Source organism: Mastigoproctus giganteus, chromosome 3, assembly GCF_048544385.1.
Source record: "Mastigoproctus giganteus isolate SK-2022 chromosome 3, ASM4854438v1, whole genome shotgun sequence".
In the NCBI taxonomy this organism is placed as follows: Eukaryota; Metazoa; Arthropoda; class Arachnida; order Uropygi; family Thelyphonidae; genus Mastigoproctus; species Mastigoproctus giganteus.
In genome coordinates this window covers 67,851,546-67,873,476 of record NC_143577.1, presented here as the reverse complement: position 1 = coordinate 67,873,476, position 21,931 = coordinate 67,851,546, and the positions used below count along the sequence as shown (strand labels likewise).

Below are 21,931 nucleotides of genomic sequence, written 5' to 3'. Positions count from 1 at the left end.
TATCCTGCTGAAAGACAGCACCACAAGAGGGGAAGTTCGTTGCCATGGAAGGGTGTAGATGGTCAGCAATGATGTTTATGTAGGTGGTAGATGTCGGATTGCCCGACACATGACTGGACCCAGGGTATCCCAGCAGAACATCAACCAAAGCATGACATGCTGCCACTGGCTTGTGTTAGTCCCACAGTTCATCCAGGCACCATCACTTCCCCAGGTAAATGATGCACACATACTTGGTCGTCCACATGGTGCTACAGGAAATATGATTCATCGGACCAGATGACTTTCTTCCAATCACTCAAGGTCCAGTTTTGATGCTCGCTTGCCCACTGTAGGCGCTGTCGCCAGTGAACTGTGGTTAACATGGACACTCGGAGCAGCCTGCGGCTACGCAACCCCATTTTTAGCAGGGTTCAGTGTGTTGTGACACATTACTTCGCTCACCTCGAGCATCGATGAGCTGTGGTCGTCTATAACACCTTGCCGGTGGTTCGTGGGTTTCTCCTCCTCATACCACTTTCAGTAGGTAATAACTAGGGCTTGCAAATCGGTTTTATAAACCGGTTAAATCCGGTTTTCATATTGAGTTGTTAAAACCGAAACCGAGCTTCTAAAACTGGATTCGAATATTTTTTTAGTTAGCTCTCGAATATAGTTTTTTGTTTGTTCATTTATCTGGATCATTCAACTGCTTTATGTTTTAAACATGTTTTTTATTTTATTTTATTTTATGTTTAAGTACGAATCTCATGGGCAAGTGGCTCAAATCTAGGAGGGGGTACCTTTTATCTTCCCACCTGTATCTTTTGAAACTTGCCTCGTTTAGACTCTTCGTTCAGTGCTTGTGGGAGTGATGCATAGTATTGTGCCATTGTTATCTTCAATATTTTTATTTAAAATTGTCAGGGATATAAATTCCTACTAATTAATATTTATTACTCTTAATAAGTCTAAGATGAAATCAAATGTATGGAATTATTTTGCTCGAAAAAGCAAAGATGAAGCACAATGTTCGAAATGTCAGAAGATAATGAAGTCGTCTGGAGGATCTGCATCATCTTTGATGTTGCATTTAAAGAAAATGCATCAGAGTGACATTAAACAAGATAACAGTGAACCTTCCGTAAAAATGGTAAGAACATTAGAAAACTTTATCGTTAAAAAATCTATGGAAGAAGAGATTTCAAAATTAGCTGCTTTAGATGGATTTTCTTTTAATTCAATTGCCAAGAGTGAGTTTATACAATCAAGTCTTCACCTTCAGAGAAATAAATAGGATAAATTACCACCAGCCTCAGTGAATGGAATTAAAAATATGGTTCTGAATTATTATAAAACTAAGAAAGACGAACTCATTCAGCATTTCAAAAATTCATTGGTTTTCGGTGCACGGTATTCATTGACTCTAGACAAATATACGTCTATACAAAATAAAAGGTATATGAATATAAATGTGCATTCAAAAGACAATCATTGGTCGTTAGGTCTTATTGAGATTAATGGTTCACTTGATAGCAGAAGAACCGAGCAAATTGTGAATGGACACTTGAAAGAATTTGGTTTGAACTTGGATGAGGATATTGTTGCCTGCACCACCGATGGAGCAGCAATGATGATTAAGTTTGGCAAGCAAATTACGCCTAATCATCAACAATGTATAGCCTATTGTATACATCTGTCAGTTATAGATGTACTTTATGAAAAAGCAATCAATTATGGTGCGACAGTCTCTGAGTCTCCCAAAGACAATGAAGAAAATGAAAATAATGAAGAAAGTAGTGACGGTGAAGAAGTTGAAGAAAGACAGCAAGGCATGCTTTATCAAACCGACTTTACCGATGAGCTCATTTATTTCTCCAATCCAATGGCCAATATTGCACAAACTATTAACAAAGTCAAAAAAATTTGCAAGCTTTTTCGAAAATCACCTACCAAAAATGACATAATACAAAATTTTGTTAAAGCAAAATTTAATGGGAAAGAATATAAACTTATATTAGATTGCAAGACTAGATGGGATAGCACATTCTATATGATTGAGAGATTTTTGAAATTGTAAAATTGCATTCCAAATGCTCTATGTGCAGTACTGTCAACTGAAGCTGTGTCTGACGATGACTGGAAAACACTTGAATTGCTATGTGAAACTTTGCGACCAGTTGAAATGATTCTGAAGGCTATAACCTCAGAAGATACAGACTTACTTAAAGCAGAGTCTTCAATAGAATCTCTGCTTGCTAAGCTTGATACAGCAAAAAACCCATTTGCTTTAAAGTTTCACCAAAGCCTTTTGCAGCGTTACAATGCAAGATGAAATTTCCAAACTGTGGCTTTGCTGAGCTATCTACACAACCCCAAAAAGTTTAGGAAAGAAGATTCAGGTTCAAGAACTTTTGATTTTCCAAGTAAGCAAGTTTTGAAAAAGCATGCTGAAGAGATTTATCAGAGATTATTTGCAAAACATTCCGAAGGAATCTTAGCCTTGAATGAAGAAACTGAAAATAAACGAACTGTTCTTTTAGAAGAAAACAAAGACTCATCTAGTTCCGATGTCAGAGATACACTCATGCGAGAGTATGATAGTGTAATAAAGAGATTAACTGAAGTGCCTTCAAAATATCCGAGTGAATTGGAAATCAACAAAGAATTTAAAATTTTGGAGGCAACTAGCAGTAGAAGTGAAAAGCTGGAGAAAGTTTATAGAGCACTGCTGACCATTAAACCAACAAGTGTCCAATCTGAGAAAGTGTTTTCGATCACTGGTCTCTTTAACACAAAAATAAGGTCAAGTCTATCGGGAAAAATGCTTAATATACTGTGTTTTTTAAAGGATCATTTTCAGAAAAAAGCTGAGCGATAAATAAGCTGTTTATTTTTATTTATTTATTATTATTATAGGGCTTATTATTTTTTTGTTTACTATACAAGAAGGTAGTTTTTATTCAAAGGATTTGAATACAATTTGTAATTTTGTATAATCTCAAGCTGGTTACCTTTTTTGGAGCATTTTAATTTTTTTTATTTTTTTTACTATAAGAGGTGATAGATTTTGTTTAAAAGATTTGATTACGATTTGTACAATCTACCCAAGATAAAATTAAATACTTTTGTTATAAGCTTTTAATTATTTTCCCTAAGTCTGAGAAAATCGGTTTTAAAACCGATTTTAAGAGTAAACTTCGGTTAAACTCGGTTTTGAAATTTCTCGGTTTTATGCAAGCCCTAGTACTACCCATGGCTGACCATGAGATTCCCACCAGCCATGCCATTTTGGATATGCTCTGACCCAGTCATCTGGCCATTGCAGTTTGGCCTTTTTCAAACTCGCTTAAGTCCACTGCCTTTCCCATCTGAAGAACAATAGTAACACTGATTAATGGAGCTCAGTATTGAGTGTTTTTTATACTGTGCCCCGACTTGTGCACGCACCGTAAGTACACCTGCATTTGCTTTGATTTGCATAACGACTTGCTTGTCATAATGTTTTGACTCATGAGTGTATATTGCAAGGAGTTCACGTGTGAAAATTTTATACATGAGTATGTACTCCCCATATGGATCCTTGCAGGTAGCACAGTGGTTATCACTGTCCTCCTATGCTGGATGGAAAAGGTCCAAATCTGAATACGACTTGGGGGAATTTTATGGGGGGGGTTGCCACAGCATGGCTGAGTTAGTCAGTCTTAGGTTGCATAGTTTTTTCTCTTGAAAACTTGAATTTTTCATCTACCAAAGAATGTATGCAGTATACAATATACTAAATGCCCCATAGCCTTAATTGCTGTGGTGCTAATACACCTAAATGTATATACTGTATAAGCACATACTTGACAGAGTTCACACATAAAAACATATATATATGCATGAATCTCACAAAAAAGTTAAGCTGCATGTGTTTATATTTATTTCTGACTTGTAAAATGAATTGTATAATTTTTTTATTGTGAAATTTACTATACAGGTGACCCCCGCTTAACGCTGGTCATTCGTTCCGGAAAAACAGAGCGCTAAGTGAATCCGCGCTAAGCGAGCGCCGCTTTTCCATAAGGTAACATATGTATTTGTGAGCTGCGGCCGGTGCCATAGGATATTTCCTAATCAATAATAAACGGTAATGAAAAAATGCACAAATGTCGGTCAAAATATTTAATATTCAAATATTTGCACATATAAAATATTCTGCATTACATACGTATAATTATGTGGTAACTACTTGCGTCTCAAGAGTAAACAGAATTCCAATTAAAATAATGAATTTAATTGATTTAATTTAATGGATGAATTTAATCATGAAAAATGTGTGGATTTTGAGTTGAACTTTGGCCCTCTTCCAAATAAACTAAAAGGGGTATTAATTTTAAATGGCCCGCAGCGTTACCACCCAACAATAAAGTCAACTGATCCTTCGCCGCTTTGAAACTTGGCATGTTTTTTGTTCTTTCAATATGAAACTTCTTTTAGGCATTCGTTTCCACAAAAGTCCTGCTTCATCTATATTAAAAACTTGTTGAGAAGTATAACACATAATACCCCTCTTCAATAATTTTAACAAGTTCTTTTTTGAAAGTTTCGGCTCCTTAATCTGCACTAGCGGCTTCTCCCGGGATTTTAAATCTATTCTACCAGTTTTAAATGGTTCCACATTTTTTTTTTTTTTTTAGGCGAGTTTTCTTCAGATCATCGTATTTGCTAATCTCTTTCTCTCTCTCTCTCTCTCTTTTTAATATTTAACTTAACTGAATTCTGCATTGGAATATTATCTTCAAAAAAATTAGTCTTTCCATTTCAATCCTAATAGCCGGTCTAGTCCTAGTTGCTTGCAGTGGAACAGCTATCTTTCCCGCTGCTAAAATTAATTCTTTATTTTTTCATAATTGTTCTTACAGTTAAATTTGCGAGTCCTAAATTATGGCACACATCCGCTTGTCATTGACCGGAATCGATTCGCTTCAAAACGTCTAATTTAATTTTCAAATTCAGTCTTTTTTTTACATTTATAGTCTTCGTACTGCGCCCAGACGTTGTTGCTTTTTCATTCCTGTCGGTCATTATTAGCTCTTCGAAAATATAACTGCATTGGTTGAATTAATTATGATATAATGTTCAAGTAAACTGTCCGTTACGCACGATGTCTAATACTGTACTGAGTGATGACTAACTAGACTTCGGATAAATGCATATAACGCAAATATTACAAGCAATATATTTGATCATTTTTTAAAATGTTGATCTCGGAACTACGTAACAAGTGACTGTACTTAAATTAGCGTGAGAGAAAATTTCACTGAGCGTGGGAAAATTGCTCAAGTCGGCGTGGGAAACGTTTTAATGCTGTTTTGCTATTCATTTTCAAGCTATCGACTCCATCAAATGAAACGATTTCGTTAAATATGTCAAAAATGTAATCTGTAAAAGAGCGTTATACTGATCTGTGACAGTGTTATAGTCAGATACGGGTTATAATATAAGAACAGCGTTATAGCGAATCAGCGTAAAGCGAACCGCGTTATAACGGGGGCCTGCTGTATTTAGTAATATTAATACATTTAATTATAGCTGTCATTACTGTTCATGAATGAAAAAGTATTTTTCATTACTTAAGAGAGTTGAAAAAAAAATATAAAAATACTGAATAGAAAACTTCTACATCAGAATCAAGGCAGTATAAAGAAAAGATGGGGTTATTTATCTAATCATTTGTATAAATGTGAGGCAGTAGCTAAGTCTGGAATTATATCATTTGAAAGAAGTTGGGTAGTGATGGTGGGAGAATTATACTCCATACAGCATTTGGCCCCATGACAAAGCATTTATGTCATTTGCCCAGAGTTATGTTTTTGGCCTTGGCAAATTTGTAGCTACGCACCTTATTTCGATAATTGGTAAAATATAATAAACAATAAGTACAATCGGACCTCTGTGTAACGAACTTGTCCACGAAATGTCAAATTATTTTCAGCACAGAACAATATACATTTTAATATTTTCAGTATATGGCGCCATTTCGAAATTTCGCTTCTTAGTGCTGCTTGTGCAATGTCGTGAATTAGTCCACATTTTTGAAGACCCTTTTCTACCAATTTCTGTTTTTTGAAATTTGTTATGTGTGGTAACGAATTCTCATAAAATAGAACGTTTTGATTTACATGTTTCCAGTCCATCTATCGGAGCTGCAAAATGGAACATTATTTGTGTCAGATACAAATAAGAGGCACGGAAAACATATTGCATCTTTGTTTTTGCAATGAACATAATAAAACATCATACTGTATCTATAAAAAATCAAACAAATAAAGCACAATATTGAAAATCTCATTAAGCGTTAAGGTTCATTTTTCTTCCACCTGATACTTGACCTACGCCATTCAGAAATTCCTTCAAGGTCTTTCTCTCGTTCACATAGTCTAGACAAAGATTCTTCAAACACTGTTGATACTCCTTTGTAGCACGTTTGACTCGTGTTCTTGGAGGCTCAACATGAGAATCCTTAATCAGGGCTGTTGATACTACCTGATCCTTTCTAATACTTTCAATGGCCTTCCAGATAGTTGGGTGGTCATGCCCCACAGGCCCATGGAAAGCAAAATTCCAACTCTTGCATAGGTTGTTGGTGTGAGCTTCCTCATCAATGGTTGCCTGATGGACATTCCATAACTCTGGTGGAACCGGGAGGAATCTTTCTCGTGAATACTGTAAATAGTCCATCAGGAAGACCTGGTGGCTGGATGCAGCAACGTGTTTAGTCCTTTGGAAATGCTCCTTTCTGTAAACATTGAACGTTATGTTTAAAAGAGTCTAGCCGACCAATGGCATAATGGACTTCAAGTGGTTATTGACATATGGCATTTGCAGCAATATATGCAGATCTGACCCTGTTGGTCAAAGCAGCTGTCTTTATGGTGCTTCTTACTTCGGCTGCTTTAACCTTGTTAGGATCTGGGTTGTGGCTGTGTTCAATCACAGAAAGTAGTTGCTTCACCTACAAATCTGTATGAGCAAAACCTTTGCAAGAAAGTGCATTCCTCTGCAAACATTCCCAACTTATTTGTCTACTGTTTGAGCTACTCTTTTGTCTACTCTTCTTGGAGTATATGTAGCTTTCTGCACATAGTTTAGAACCTCCTTTATTATTCTTGATGACCACCATGATGATTGAAGAAAGACTGATTTTTCAGGTCACTCAAAGAGTATAACCAATTTTTAAAAACACTACAAAGTTCACAGCAACGGTATAATACTACAGACTTTAACACTATTTGTAACTAAAGTGGAACTGATGCCTTAGGTTATATCTAGTAGCCTTATATGCCTACCTCACTTGCCCTCCCCAGAAATGACTTGAGGTTAATTCTGATTTAACTGTTGGCAGGCTGCTAAGATACAAAGTGAGGTCACATGATCACTAAATTGTGACCTGGGTGCATCAGGTCACTTTTTGAGGATTATTCAGGTAGACAAAAAAATTATCAAATAGAGTGAACCAACACAGGCAAAAATTATATTTTTCAGGATTACATCATTATTAAAATTACTAAAATTTTAGTTTTTTTTTTCTATTTCTAAAGATCTCCCTAAAATTTTTATATGGTGTTAAAGACCAAAAACGGAAAAAATGGGGGCTTTGTCATCTTTTACTTTAACTAAGGGGATTTTGTACTACTTTGCACTTTAATTGATGGCGTTCCCAGGGAGGTTTTATTTAAATTATAAATCACAATATTCACGATTATCTCTTTATATAGCAAGCACAAAAACACTATGCACACATTATAACTTCTACACAATGTACACAATGCATGAATTGCAAACTGCTGTGCATTTGTGCATGCGCTGATGAAACGGTTGCCTGATTGGTTCCTTCAAAATTACGTTCTGGCAGCAAATAGATCTATGCTGATATCCAGTATGTACTCAGATTTAAGGATGCATATAGGCTTGATTCACCCTCTGAAAACATGCCATTTGGTGAAAATTAAGTAATTAAGTACATCATCTAGGGGTACCATTTCGTCAGCTAGCCTGGGGCATTGAAACAGCTTCGGAACTGATGTGGCCTGTCAGTGCCACCCTTCTGATACCGCCGCATTTTCACCTACCCCAATGTCAAGGCGTTCCTACCCTACAGCGTGTGCCCAATGTTCACTTTACTGTTCAAGCAGTATGATTCTATGTAGTGTCACAGACAGCATATTCTTTAACACTAGAACCACTGCAATAGTCAATTTGACCATTTGCTTTCTTTAAGTTGTTACAGTTTTGCTGTCCTTTTAACTGCAGAACTGTGAGTTCGTGGCATTTCCTAACTTTTCTTTAACTTTCAGCATGCACAATTGCAAATAATTTTTCGCACATTTTTCTTTTAAATTTTAGCTCCGTTCCAAACTGCCAAAGAGGTAAATTTTTATAAAATAAGCTAAGTTTATACATTTAATCAAGTTTTTGCATTTATTTACCTTGTGACAAACATTTGTGATTTGAATCACCCTGTGGCTTGTGCAAGTACACACCCAGGTGCGCATGCCTGTATATCTGTGCATGTCACTTCAGGTCTGAGTGTGTATGTAGGAGTCACTACTATATATTGCTGCACTGTGCCATTTTAGTTTAGTCTGAATGAAACTTTATATGTGGTAAAGTATTTCAACAATTTTTACAATGCTAGTTTGATTGCATTACTAAAATGTGGTGATCTAATGGTCTTACCCAAGTGTAGATTCAAAAATGTCTAGAGGAATTAGAAAAGCTATCTGAAAGTGATCCTGAGGAGAGTGGAGGTGAATTTAGAGAAAAAGAAGAAAGTGTTGAATGGATTCCTAATGAAAGCCGAGAAGTCTAGTAGTGGTGAAAATAATACTTCTAATCCTTGTACATCAAGTGATACTGTAGATGATAATACACAGCATCATAATCATAAAAACTATATGTGTATATCATATGGCATATATGTATATCATAGGGCAGCAAACATACCTCAAAATCTGGGCACATATGGGAAGTTATAAAATCTGGCAGTCCTTCAGCTTGAGGTGCACTATAAAGGGACATAATTCGCAATAACCCTGGGCCAACTCCGTATGCAAGGCGAAATGTGTATATGGATTCTGTGATAAATATATTTCATTTATTTGTGGACATTTCAGTGATAAAACACATAGAGAGCTGCACTGAAATCAAAGGATAAACGGCCTCCTTAGCCAACTGGTCAGGAGCAGGAGTGCAGTAACACGTGCTCATTGAGTAGACCGGGGTTCAAGCCCATGACAGCTAAATACGGTCGATCTACTCTCCCAATTCACAGAACCAACTTTTCTTCTTCCTCAATTTTTCATTCAGCTTCTGTTCTCTGGAACAATCTCCCTTTATACCTATTTCCTGAAAATTACAATCTATGGAAATTCAAGTCTTTTCTTGCATCTTCTCAGCTTTCAACCCATGCACAGTACTAAGTACTATAGGTTCTAATACCTCTCAAGCTTGGGTTCTCATAAAAAATAAATAAATAATAATAATAATAATTGCTGTACATCCATTCAAGAACTTGATGCTTTTATCGCTGTACTTTTAGTTCGCCAAGCATATGATGATAGAAACTTAGAACTGGATAGTTTTTGATCAACTGTATCATGAAGGGATACATGATATGTCGTAATTTTTTCCAACAATAAGTAGATATCTAGGAGATCTGTTTCAACCTGATGGACTTCTTGTAGGTTTGGGTAAAGGAACCGACGATTGTTGATGAGTTTGAGAATACTATCTGGGAAGTTGTCAAGATAATATCACTCAATATTAAAGCAAGACTTTTTTTTTTTTTTTTTGTCCCCTCTTTCATTCAAGGAAAGATGACTTTAGCCAATTTTCATATTGTTACATACATACAAATTTGTAAATGAAAAACATCTTTGCTGAAGTTGTTGCATTTAAGTTACATTTTGTGAATATTTTTGAATGACAATTTACATGTAACTGCCAAGTACATCAAGTACACACACACATCTAAAAAAAATTGTGGTGCAGTACTTGATGATTTCCGATGCATTTTCTAACAACAAAAAAATCTCAGTGCTGCATTACATAATTTATTGATTTTTTTTTTTTTTTTTTTTGTCATTTATTTTCAACTTACTTAAAATTTGTTCATAGAAATTACATTAGTATAGTATCACTGATTGGTATATCAAAATTGCCGAAGCTAATTTATGGCTTCCACATATCCCATGCGGTCCTAATTTCCCAACCCACAGTTGGCAATATTATTATAGTCAAATTCGCTATTATGTAGACATGTCATGCAGTGGGATTATTCCCTTTGACATTTCCTCCATGTCTTTTTTTGTGAACTGTTGTACAAGATGGCAGAAAATCAGCACAACTCAATCCTTGTTAATTGCACTAGCATTAGTAGAGGCATATGATGCAAGAATGCAAGCTTAATAGCATCAGCCGAAAAAAAACAAAAAGCCCTTTCCATTTCGCCCATCCATTCATTCCAAAAGTTTGTCTAGTTCGGCCTTGAACTTATTTAAGTTGCTAACCTCCACTACGACAGTTTTTTTTTTTTTTTTTTTTTTTTTTTTTATGAAAACCCCAAACCCGAGAGGTATTAGAAACTATAGTACTTAGTACCATGCATGGGTTGGAGGTTGAGAAGACGAAAGAAGATACAGTCAAACTTCCCTGTAATGAAATCAGTAAATCCACCGAAAAAATTCGTTATAGAGAAATTTCGTTATACAGAGAATATCTTTTTTATTGGAAATTGTTATCTAATTAGAAAATTAAAATGAATCTACATTTATTTTGAATGTATTTTATTTCAAAACATACTTATTTAAATTACGTTTACACAATTTTTGTCGGTAAGTATCACATATTAAAAAAAATCGGTAATTTTTGTTTACACAATACAATTAAAAAATGTGTGATTCTCAAAGAAAACCTCGCATTTATTCAGAGTATTAAAAACATTATCAGGAACATTTTCACAAAACTGTAGACCCAGACGAACCATTTTAAAAGCGTGAATCATTTCTTTGCGTGTTGGCTTTTCTATGAGTTGTTCTGATGCATCTTCAGAATCATTGTTAATTTATTCGTGAACATGGTCACATCTATTAGCACTGTTCAGTATTTCATCTTCATTTGGATGTTATGCTGTAGCTAGATCTTGATCTACATAAACATAACCATCCAGTGTTATTTCATTTTCGATGTTTCTGGACGATTCTAATAACCTCCAAAGGTTTTTCAGTTGTGAAAGAGGTAGTTCGTCTGGTTGTCCGACTTCTGTGTTCAATGCAAATCCCATTTTCGAAAAACAATTTTGAATAGTGCATTCAGTGACATCGTTTGTCCAAACTTTTGCCAGTTCAGAGGTGCAATCTCTAAGGATAATTGTAACCTCCAAGTTTCTATTTTCTTGTAAAGCGTTGACAATCTTCATTATTATTCTCTTTCGATAATGAAATTTAAAATTTTAAATAATACCTTGGTCCACTGGCTGGAGTTTTGACATTACGTTTGGTGGTAAAAACAACAACTTCACACTTTTTTAAGTTTGGCAGAAATACTGGCAGGATGTACCAGACAGTTGTCAGTAATCAACACGATTTTTATTTTCTTATACACTTGTCTAGTTTTAATACACTCTTCGAAAATATTACTTGTCATCCATGCTTTTTTATTAAAGGTGTAGTCAACTTCCAAAGATTTTGTGCTTCTAAAACATCTAAAACATGGGTTTTTTGATTTTCCGATGACTAAAAGTCTTAATTTTTCACTTTCTGTCATATTGGCTCCAACTAGCACAGTTGATTCTTCCTTTTCTTTCTTTTCCGCCAAAACATTTATCATCCTTAAAAGCAAGTGTTCTATTAGGTAAACATTTAAAGAATAAACCCATTTCGTCAGCAGTAAAAACATCCTTAGGTTCGTATTCTTCCAAAATCTCCTTTAAGGTGTTGTTCCTCCAACTGTTGCAATCTTCTTCGCTTACATTGACACTTTCTCCACAAATAACCTTTTCCATAATTCTGTGGCACTTCTTAAATTTATCTAACCACCTAGTGCTCGCATTAAATTCTGTTTATGTCCAAGGGACTGTGCAAATTTAAGAGCTTGTTGCTTAATTATTGGACCAGATATTGGTATATTCTTTTCGCGTATCATTTGCACCCATTTTAGAACAGCATTATCAACATCTTTGTATATACACAACTTAATTTGCCTCTTGTCTGCTCCTCCTTCAATTGCATTTAAAATTGATTCTCGATTTTTTAAAATCATAGATAAACTGCTTGCAGGTATGCTACATTTCTCCGCGATATCTTTTTTCTTAAAACCCTGGTCAATATCATGAAGAATCTTGACTTTATCATTAATACTTAAACACTTTCTCTTTGACATTGTTTCCACAACTGTAAAAATTACATGACTGCAGCTCTTGTTGATATAGTATAGCCACTGCAAACTTCTCTGCACTGGCCATATATTGAATTGTTAGTACTGCCTACTCATGACATTCTCTTGTCAATTCAACAGTATCACATGACCTTTCCTGTCAATGATTTTGAAGAAATGTACAACTTTATGAATTTCTTTTATTCTGCTTTCATTCATATATACACGAAAGATAATTTATGGTTAATGTACTGTGTGTTACTCTTCAGAAAAAAAAAAAAAAAAAAAAAAAAGAGCATATAGCCTATGTGATTGAGGACAAATCGTTCTAGAAGAATGAAATTTTAAAAAATTCATGAAACCATCTACTGGGAGTCCACTTAGATGAGAACTGTCATATAATGATTGACAGGAAGGTCACGTGGTAGGTCATTCAGTAGGCGTTACTGAAAACCGACTATCGAAGCATTCTATGTATTGCCGCTGCAACGTGCTAAAGATTTACCTGCAACGAATTTCGTTTTCCCCTTAGCCAACATTAATTTACAAATCTACCCTATTTATTGCAAAGTTCATGACCACTTTTAAGAAAATCCATTTGGTTTTATAACTGTAACAAAAATGAAACAAAGACCCTCCCATGAGTGTCATTGACCAGAAGTATTCACTAAAAGGATGATTAATTCCAGATGCTAATGAGCAATTTCAGAGGGAAGGAGGCCATATATTTGAGGAGCTGTTTAGCAGTAAATGCTTGAAAATCTTCAAAAATGCTTTTGCTAATTTTTTAAAAATTCATTATAGAGAGACTAAGACTTCACTGTATGGGGTTAATTTTATGTGTAATTTCATAATTACACATAAAATTTTCTGGAATTACGTATGAAGGAAGTTTGTCCGCAGTTGAATGAATAAATGAGGAAGATGAAAAGTTGATTCTGTGAGTTTGAAGTTGGGCAGTAAATGGATGTTGGCTGGTGGCTGCACATGTTCAGACTGTTTTGAAAGGGAGAGTGGGAATTATAGAAGCAAATTCAGAAGAACAGTGCCCATGGAAGTATCTGTAGAAAAGGCATGCAGCAGAAACAGTACATCTATGAGACAGAGAGTGGAGATACTATTAGAGAGGAGTCATTAATTAACCTAACTACCCTCTTCTGAATGGAATCTAGTAGCCTGAGAGAGGTTTTGGGGACACTGCACCATATGTGGGGACAATATTCCATGGTAGGGTGGATTTGCAATTTGTACAAAGGGAACAGCTGTTTGGAAGAAAAGTAACGCCGAAAGCTAAAGATAAAACCAAGTTTTTTTAGATGCAGAGGAAGCAATATTTGTAACGTGCTTGTGCCGAGAGAGAAATTAGAATTCAGGGTAATCCCCAAAAGAAATATATATCATCTTGCCTAGAAATCGGAGTGTCACCAAAGATAAGAAAAGTAGCAGAAGAATCCTTTTTGAGAGATATAAGACAGGACTGAGTTTTAGAAGCATTGAAATCAACAAAGTTGTCTTTGCCCCACTGGAGATTTTCCTAGAGATCGCCATTTAAGGAATTGGTAGGGGATATTCAAGAAGTTGAACCTGATTGAGCAGGGCGAGGTTTCTCAAACTGGAAAGTGGAATGCAATGTGCTATCATCAGCAAAACTATGGATAGGATTTCTGGTCAATGGAAGAAGGTCATTAATATACAAGAGGAAAAGAATGGAGGAAAGAACTGAGCTGTGGGGAACACCAGCATCAGAGGAGAAGTTAGAAAACAGAGAGCCATCTACCATCACCCTCCATGAGCGGTCAGAGAGAAAACTGGATAACTGATTACAAAAAACAGTTGGCAAATCATAAGATGCAAGCTTGTTTAGAAGACCTTTATGCCAAACACAATCGAAAGCCTTTGAGATGTCAAGAGCAACTGCTTGTGTTTCACCAAACTTTTCCATTGAATCTGTCCATAAATGGCTAACATAAGCAAGAATATCACCAGTGAATCAACACTGATATAATCCATATTGGCAGTCGTTGATCAGACAGAAGGTTTCTAGATCGTTTAAGATTTGGTGGTTAATTTATTTCTACATTACTTTAGAAAGAGTAGAAGTAATTGCAATGGAACAATAATTGGATGGGAAGGATTTGTCACCCTTTTTAGGAACTGGCTGGATATGAGCAAATTTCCAAGCAGAAGGAAAAACCCATTTGGAATTAGAAAGTGAAAAAAGGCAGCAAAGAACAGGAGTAAGTTCAGGAGCAAAGGTTTTGAGAACAAGTGGAGAAATACCATCAGGACCTGGACTTTTCTTAGCATCAAGATTCTTAAAAATCCTTCTGACATCCTTTTGAGGGAAGATCACAGGAAGCATTGAATGCAGTGTGGTGGGAATGGTGGGAGGTGTTTTACCAAGATCATTAATACATGAGTTAGGAGAAAAATGGGATGCTAGCAGGTCTGCTTTATCCTTAGCTGAAGTGACAATAGAACCATCTGATTTTGACAGAGGTGGGAGCAGAGATGGGCAAAAGTTGCAGCCCAATAGCTTTGGCAAGAGACCAGAATGTTGGTCTCTCGCCATGGTGTTCATCATGAGCTACCATTAGGGCAAGAAGCAAGTTTTCTACTCTTAGCCTGTTCAAACTCTAGTTTGGACTGATTAATAACTGATTTACAATTGTTGCACGCTTTGGTGTAGGCAGAAAATGAAAATGAAGAATTGGAAACAAGCCAATTACGATATGCAACATTCTTCTCTTGAACAGCCTTAGCACATTTATTGGAAAACTAAGGTTTAGAAATCATAATCTACATAATCTATATAAATCTATATAAAGGTTGAGATTTTAAAGTGGAGTGTGGAATAAAAGATTCCATTCCTACAAGAATAATTTCAATGACACAATCTGAGGAAACGTTAACATCAGTAGTTTTGGAACAGTAATCCAACCAAAGAAAGGAAGAAAAGAAATCTCGCAGGTCTTCCCATTTTGCATTCTTGTAATGCCAAACAACACAAGGTTGGGAATAGCCATGAGAGGAGAGTACTTAGAGTAATGGTTTGTGAGTAAAAGATCAAGCGTGTTGGCTGTATGGTTAGGATTGCCCAGTATTCTAGTATGTAAATGAACAATCTTTGCGAGGTCATTAGTAATTGCAAAAGGCTCAGCATCTCAACTAGCTGGGTCTGTGTGACTAGAAAACGGAAGCCAGCTGGCCTTGTGAACATTAAAATCACCAAGGAAAATTACCTCACTGTTAGGAAAGTTTGACTGGAAAAAGTCAAGTTGCAAATAGAGGAAGTCAAAGAGTGCCAAGTGATTAGGGGACTTGGGAGAACTGTAGAATGATTTTAAGCCAGAGAACATCAAAAAGAGAAGATTCCAAATACCAAGTCTCTGACAGGGGATATCGGAACAGACACATGCGCAGGTACCACTTTAAGGCGAAAGGAATCATACAGCGAATAATGTGGGCAACTGAGATGAGCAGTATTTGAGAAAAAGTACATGGGGTTTGGCAGACTGTAAGTGGAAATGGACATCACTGAGATTAGAACTAAAGCCACGTATGTTTGTGAAATGAACTAGGAAGTGTTTTGGAATTTTAGATCTTTTCGCAGATAAGTTTGCCGTATTTGTTTGACGATTCATGGTGTATTCAATAGTAAGAAAAAGTGTGGGAAGGTGGACATGCTGTATGAAGTAATGAAATTTTTGGATATGGTGTACTCGTGGTAAGAATATACCAAGATCCTTGACATAACGTGGCCTCAACAAAGCCCTCCCTCCCTCCCTTCCCCGCGTACACGCTACTCGGACTCCCTCCAGTCACCATCTGGCAGAGTAGAGGTAGCAAGATTATACACTAGCTGATCTGGACTCCCTCTTAGAGAGTTACCAATAGGTTCGGTCCGGTGTACTAACTAACAGCCAGCTGCAAACCCGTTTTAGAGCAGTACTCTCGAAATGTAAGCAAGTTTGCATCTCGCCATGGTGTTCATCATGACCTCAAAAGACATCGATCATACTGCATGATGGAAGAAATGAAGAAGTGTTGCCGTGATCTTGCCAGTTGACTCCTTGAATTTTTTAGGTGGTCAGGATTCTTTGCAGCACCATTCCATACTCTGATTCCGGAGTGAAGTCCGTAGTTGTAGCCATGTGTTGTCACAAGTTATTATTTGTCGTAGAAATACATTTCTTTGCATTTCAAACCAGTATGGATATTTGGCAGAAACATCAACACATTGTGTCCTTTTGTTCCAACTTTCTATACTGCATCTTTGGAACCTTTCCATGCACATACTTTCTTGAATAAAAACAGTATCTATAATATTTCGTCTACACTTTTAACATTCAGTTGTGACAGCTATTGGAGTCACATGAGATGTACTACATGCGCATCCTCCATTATAAAACATATGAAGTAATAACTTCATAGATTGAATTTATTTTCTATGAATTGTTTGTTTTATTCTTAAGTATATAACAATATGAGAAATTTTATGGGATTGAGTTTTTTAACGTTAAAACATTATATTTATAGGATTTTATAAGGTATCAGATAGAGTTGATTGAAATATTAACAATTTTTTTTTAATTCTGTTTTACTAGATGTAAAGAAATCCTAATAAAAAGTTTTGCTCTTGTGCATAAAAGTATTAAACGTCTACGAGATATATTGAGTAAGCATTTGCTCATTTCAGCTTATGTTTTTGAATTTTTGTACCTTAAATTTTCTTGAGATAGCATTAACTATAAGTAAAATTCTATTTTTCATGATAAATAGTGGCAGAATCATTCTTTTAGCTTGAATAATTTGTACATTTTTGCTTCTGAGACACGAACTTATCAAGTAATAAAATTTATATGTACTTCTCTAACAGGAGCATTGAAATGTTATGTTAGTTTAGGTATGATTAAATTACATTCATAATGTTATAGAACGGTGTATTAATATAATAATGAATTGCAAGCCAGTCTTCTTTTCAATTAAAATTTAGCAGTCATAAGGATTTAATTTTTTATTGAATATACTGAGTTATGCAAAGCCATTAGAAAGAGACTCAAAGAGGACATAAGAAGATTTAACACAAGAAAAGTATAACAAGCATTAAGGGAAAACAAAGGATTTAAATCAGCAGCCATGAGCAGTAATACAGAAAGACAAATGATACTGAAACTGAAGAAAAGCGATGGTGTACTTATAAACAGCAGAGAAGGCATAATTCAAATAGCAGAAGACCACTATAGAGAATTATACAAGGAGCAGGGGGATTGATGCCAGCAGTGGGAAAGATGGATTGCAAAGTAGCAACACATACGACATACCCGATATTCTTCTTGATGAGGTAGAACATGCATTGAAGAAAATGAAGAATCAGGAAGCCCCGGGGTTAGATGAAGTTACTGTAGAGTTATTAAAATTGGGAGGAAGAGACATAACACAAAAACTGGCAAGGCTCTTCACAAAGTGCATTAGAAAAGGTGTGACGCCTAAGCAGTGGAATAATGCAATCATAGTTTTGCTGCATAAGAAAGGAGATAAATCAGAAATTGGAAATTATAGACCAATTAGCTTGTTATCCCACATCTACAAGTTGTTCACAAGGGTCATTACTAACAGATTGGAAAGAATACTTGATGAGAATCAACCGAAAGAGCAAGCTGGCTTTAGGACAGGATTCCCAACTATGGATCACCTTCACGTGATATCACAGCTAATGGAGAAAGCAAATGAATATAAAACACCATTATGCCTGGCATTTGTGGATTATGAAAAGGCATGTGACTCCATACAGCATAAGGCAATGTTTCAGGCACTGGAAAGACAAGGCATAGATACCCCATATATTAAGGATTTTGAAGAAAATATATGAGAGTGCTACCTCCTTTATTAGACTAGACAAAGACAGTAGCAAATTTAAAATCGAGAAAGGAGTTTGACAGTGAGACACAATATCTCCGAAGCTGTTTACTGCTGCCCTTGAGGAAGCTTTCAGAAGATTAGACTGGTCGCAGAAAGGAGTCAATGTGAACGGAGAGTACCTAAACCATTTACGATTTGCAGATGACATTGTGGTCATAAGCCACGATCCCAAAGAATTAGAGGAAAATCTTAATCAGTTATGCACAGTTAATAAGGATTTTGGACTAAAGATGAATATGGCTAAAACAAAAGTTATGATGAACAAGTATGCCACAGAAAGGGAAATAATGATTGAAGGAGCAGTAATTGAAAAGGTGGAGTCATATACTTATCTGGGATAAGTTATTAGCTGTAATAATGATAAATGGCTGGAAGTCGAGAGAAGAATAAATTTTGGATGGATAGCATTCAGGAAATATAGTCACATACTGAAGAGTAATATCCCAGTTTGTCTGAAACATAAAATAATGAACCAATGTATACTCCCCACCATGACTCATGGAAGCGAAATTTGGGCACTCACTAAAAGAATGGAAGAGAAGCTGAGAACTACACAGCGAAGAATGGAATGAATTATATTGGGAATCAGACTGTTTGGTAAGAAGAGAAACACCTGGATTAGGCAGCAAACTCAAGTAAAGGACATTCTTATCAAAACTAAAGAACTAAAATGGTCTTGGGCAGGACACATAGCTCGAAGACATGATGACAGATGGACTAAGAAAATAACAGAATGGTACCCAAGAGGGGCTAGAAGAAAACCTAGAAGACAAAGGCGGAGATGGATAGATGAAATTCATGAGTTTTTGGGTAGTAAATGGATGGCCAGTGCTCAAAACAGAAGGAACTGGAAAGTTGCTGGAGAGGCCTTCATCCTGCAGTGGATTGAAAATGGCTGATGATGATGATGAAGGATTTAATTTCATCATCTGAAATTAAAACTGTTGTAAAAGACTTTATAATCTAAAAATCATTTATGTATTGTTATTTTCAATTGTAATGATATATTATATTGCGTACAGCAAACTAATTTGGAAACCAGTAATTTTATAATTTGGAAACTGTAATTTTGTAAATTAGCACATACCCAAAATAGTTATATAACAACTTTTGCATGGTCATTACATATGCATTTAATGCATATGTAATGCATAACTGGCTAAAATAAATTTTAGCCAGTTATGAATTTTGTATATGAAAATTCATAACTGGCTGTTTTACTGTATAGCCATTAAAGAATATTTATTTATAATCAGCAATATTTGTACAGGTGGCTAAAAATGAAATATTGTTTTGTATAATGGCAGTAGTTTTATATATATAATGGTGCTCAAAAAAATTTTAAAATTCACCGAATTTTTATGAAATTTGACATTAGTATGCTATCAGAAAACACGTCATATGTGTTTTGTGGTAGCTAATGTGTTAGATAAAGAGATCCAACAAATGAGATATACTGTGATGCATGCAAACGCTGCATTTTGATTCACCATGAGCTGAATGCTAGAACTGGTTGTTCTATGAACTGTGAATCTGAAGTCTGACTCTGTTACTGTACACTTGATGTGGCGTTATCATATAGTCTTCTGGAGAATGAGCGTTCTGGTACTATTTTTTTATGACGAGCATTCCGGTACTATTATTTTTACGACTAGCATTCCGGTACTATTTTTTCTAACAATATACCTCTGGGCAAAAGAGCATGCTAGTTGGAAATGTGTTATTTTCTCTGATGAATCAGTATTCGGCTTGCTTGGACAGCCAACAAGTAATCCAAATGCCTGGATTAATATGCCTCGAATATGGCAATAATCCAATTGCCATATTCGAGGCATATTTTGAGCACCATTTCATCAATCAAGTTGAAGGACTATTGCCAGGCCAAAGGAATCCCCTTCAAAATCTTGCTGATACTTGAGGGTCCTTCTGGTCGTACTCCGTAGCTAGATGAATTGCATCCCAGTGTTAACCATTTGAGGAACAATGTCTCCTCTCAAGCACCATCATAAAATTTCTCTTCTGGTCCAATGTTCCCTCAGACACACCTTTCTGTTTTTACAGTTTATAGCTTGTTTACGCTCTTCTAGTGTAATTATTGAACTATTTATACTTCATATAAACACTTTGATGAACTAATCGAATGTTTACATTCAATTATTAACAGCTTGTGGCTGTAGTTTTTCTTCTTCGTTTTTAGTGTTCACTGTGTATTTACTCTCTGCCAAGAACAGCATTTAGTCATGGCATGAGCATCTCAAAAAGGCCTTTCTGATGAAGAAATTGAGAAACTATTAGAACTTTCCAATTCAGAATTTGATTTAATTTTGTCTGATATTGAGGATGATGTTATTTTCGATCTTGACGATATATCTTGCAGCAGTGTTGAAGAAATTGATGACAATCTGTCAACCAATGCTGCTGTGGAAAATTGGAGACCAAGCAAGGTAAATGACACTTCATTCAAGCATTTTCCCCTTTTTGTTTCGAACTGCAGATTTCATATGGCTAATTCAAGTATTTCAAATGCTGAACCTGAATATTTTCAGCTGTTTTTTCCAGTTCTTTGTATAAAAAATTTTGAATGAAAGAAATAATTATGACAACATACAAGTTAGTGCAAAGCATCATATTAGTATGCAGCTAAACTCTGAGTTAGCACAAATATGCAAAGGCGGCATCATTTAAGTTATATCTCATATTGTGAATACCTTCACAACCACTGAAGAAGGGCCAAATAAGTGGTATCCACTGAGAATAAGTAACAACAGTCTTCTCCTTTGGTGAAGACTGTTGTTACTTATTCTCAGCGGATACCACCATCCAGACGGCACTATTTCAGGGCTATTTTGGATATGTGTGGGATAATAACTGAACTATCTGCTTGTCCCTATTAGACTTAGAAAAGCAAAAAAGTAAACGGAAAGTAATAGTAAGGGTGGAAGAAGAAAAGAAACGGTGTAGAAGAATGAAAGGGATAGTAACTCCTTCAACTCATGCCACTCAAAAAGTCATCGAATAGGCAACGCTTCCCCAGTGGGGAAGACTGTTGTTATCTATTTTTGGAAACTCCGAATATCGTCAGGCTCCCCCTGATGGTGTTCGGAGTTATATTTAAGTTATATCTCGTATTCACAATATGAGATATAACTTAAATGATGCCGCCTTTGCATATTTTTGATAATTTAGTTCAGCAGCACTAATATGATGCATTTGCACTAACTTGTACTTTGTCTAAATCTGTCGTAGCCTGAAGCTAAAGCCCTTAACACATTTCAGTCTTAATTTATATTATACACCATCAGGCATCTCTCATATTGTGGAGTTATACTTCATAACTGTTTTGTCATCATTGCAACATTAGGGTACTTACCCACCCGCCGAAGAAGGGCAAAATAGCCCTGAAGCGGTGCCGTCCTGGTGGTGGTGGTATCCACTTATTTGGCCCTTCTTCGGTGGTTGTGAAGGTATTCACAATATGAGATATAACTTAAATGATGCTGCCTTTCCATATTTGTGTTAATTCAGAGTTTAGCTGCATACTAATATGATGCGTTTGCACTAACTTGTATGTTGTCTAAATCTCTCGCAGCCTGAGGCTAAAGCCCTTAAC

At 35.8% G+C, this 21,931-nt stretch overlaps 1 protein-coding gene across 1 annotated transcript in view; it reads left to right on the top strand.

Annotated features, from left to right (window-relative positions):
* Positions 1-21,931, top strand: part of LOC150088061 (uncharacterized) — a 309,524-nt gene that overhangs the window by 156,590 nt on the left and 131,003 nt on the right. The window contains exons 5-6 of the mRNA XM_090369999.1: positions 17,007-17,077; positions 20,632-20,765. Coding sequence (XP_090226125.1) covers positions 17,007-17,077; positions 20,632-20,765 — 205 coding nt within the window. The remainder of the gene's footprint in view (positions 1-17,006; positions 17,078-20,631; positions 20,766-21,931) is intronic.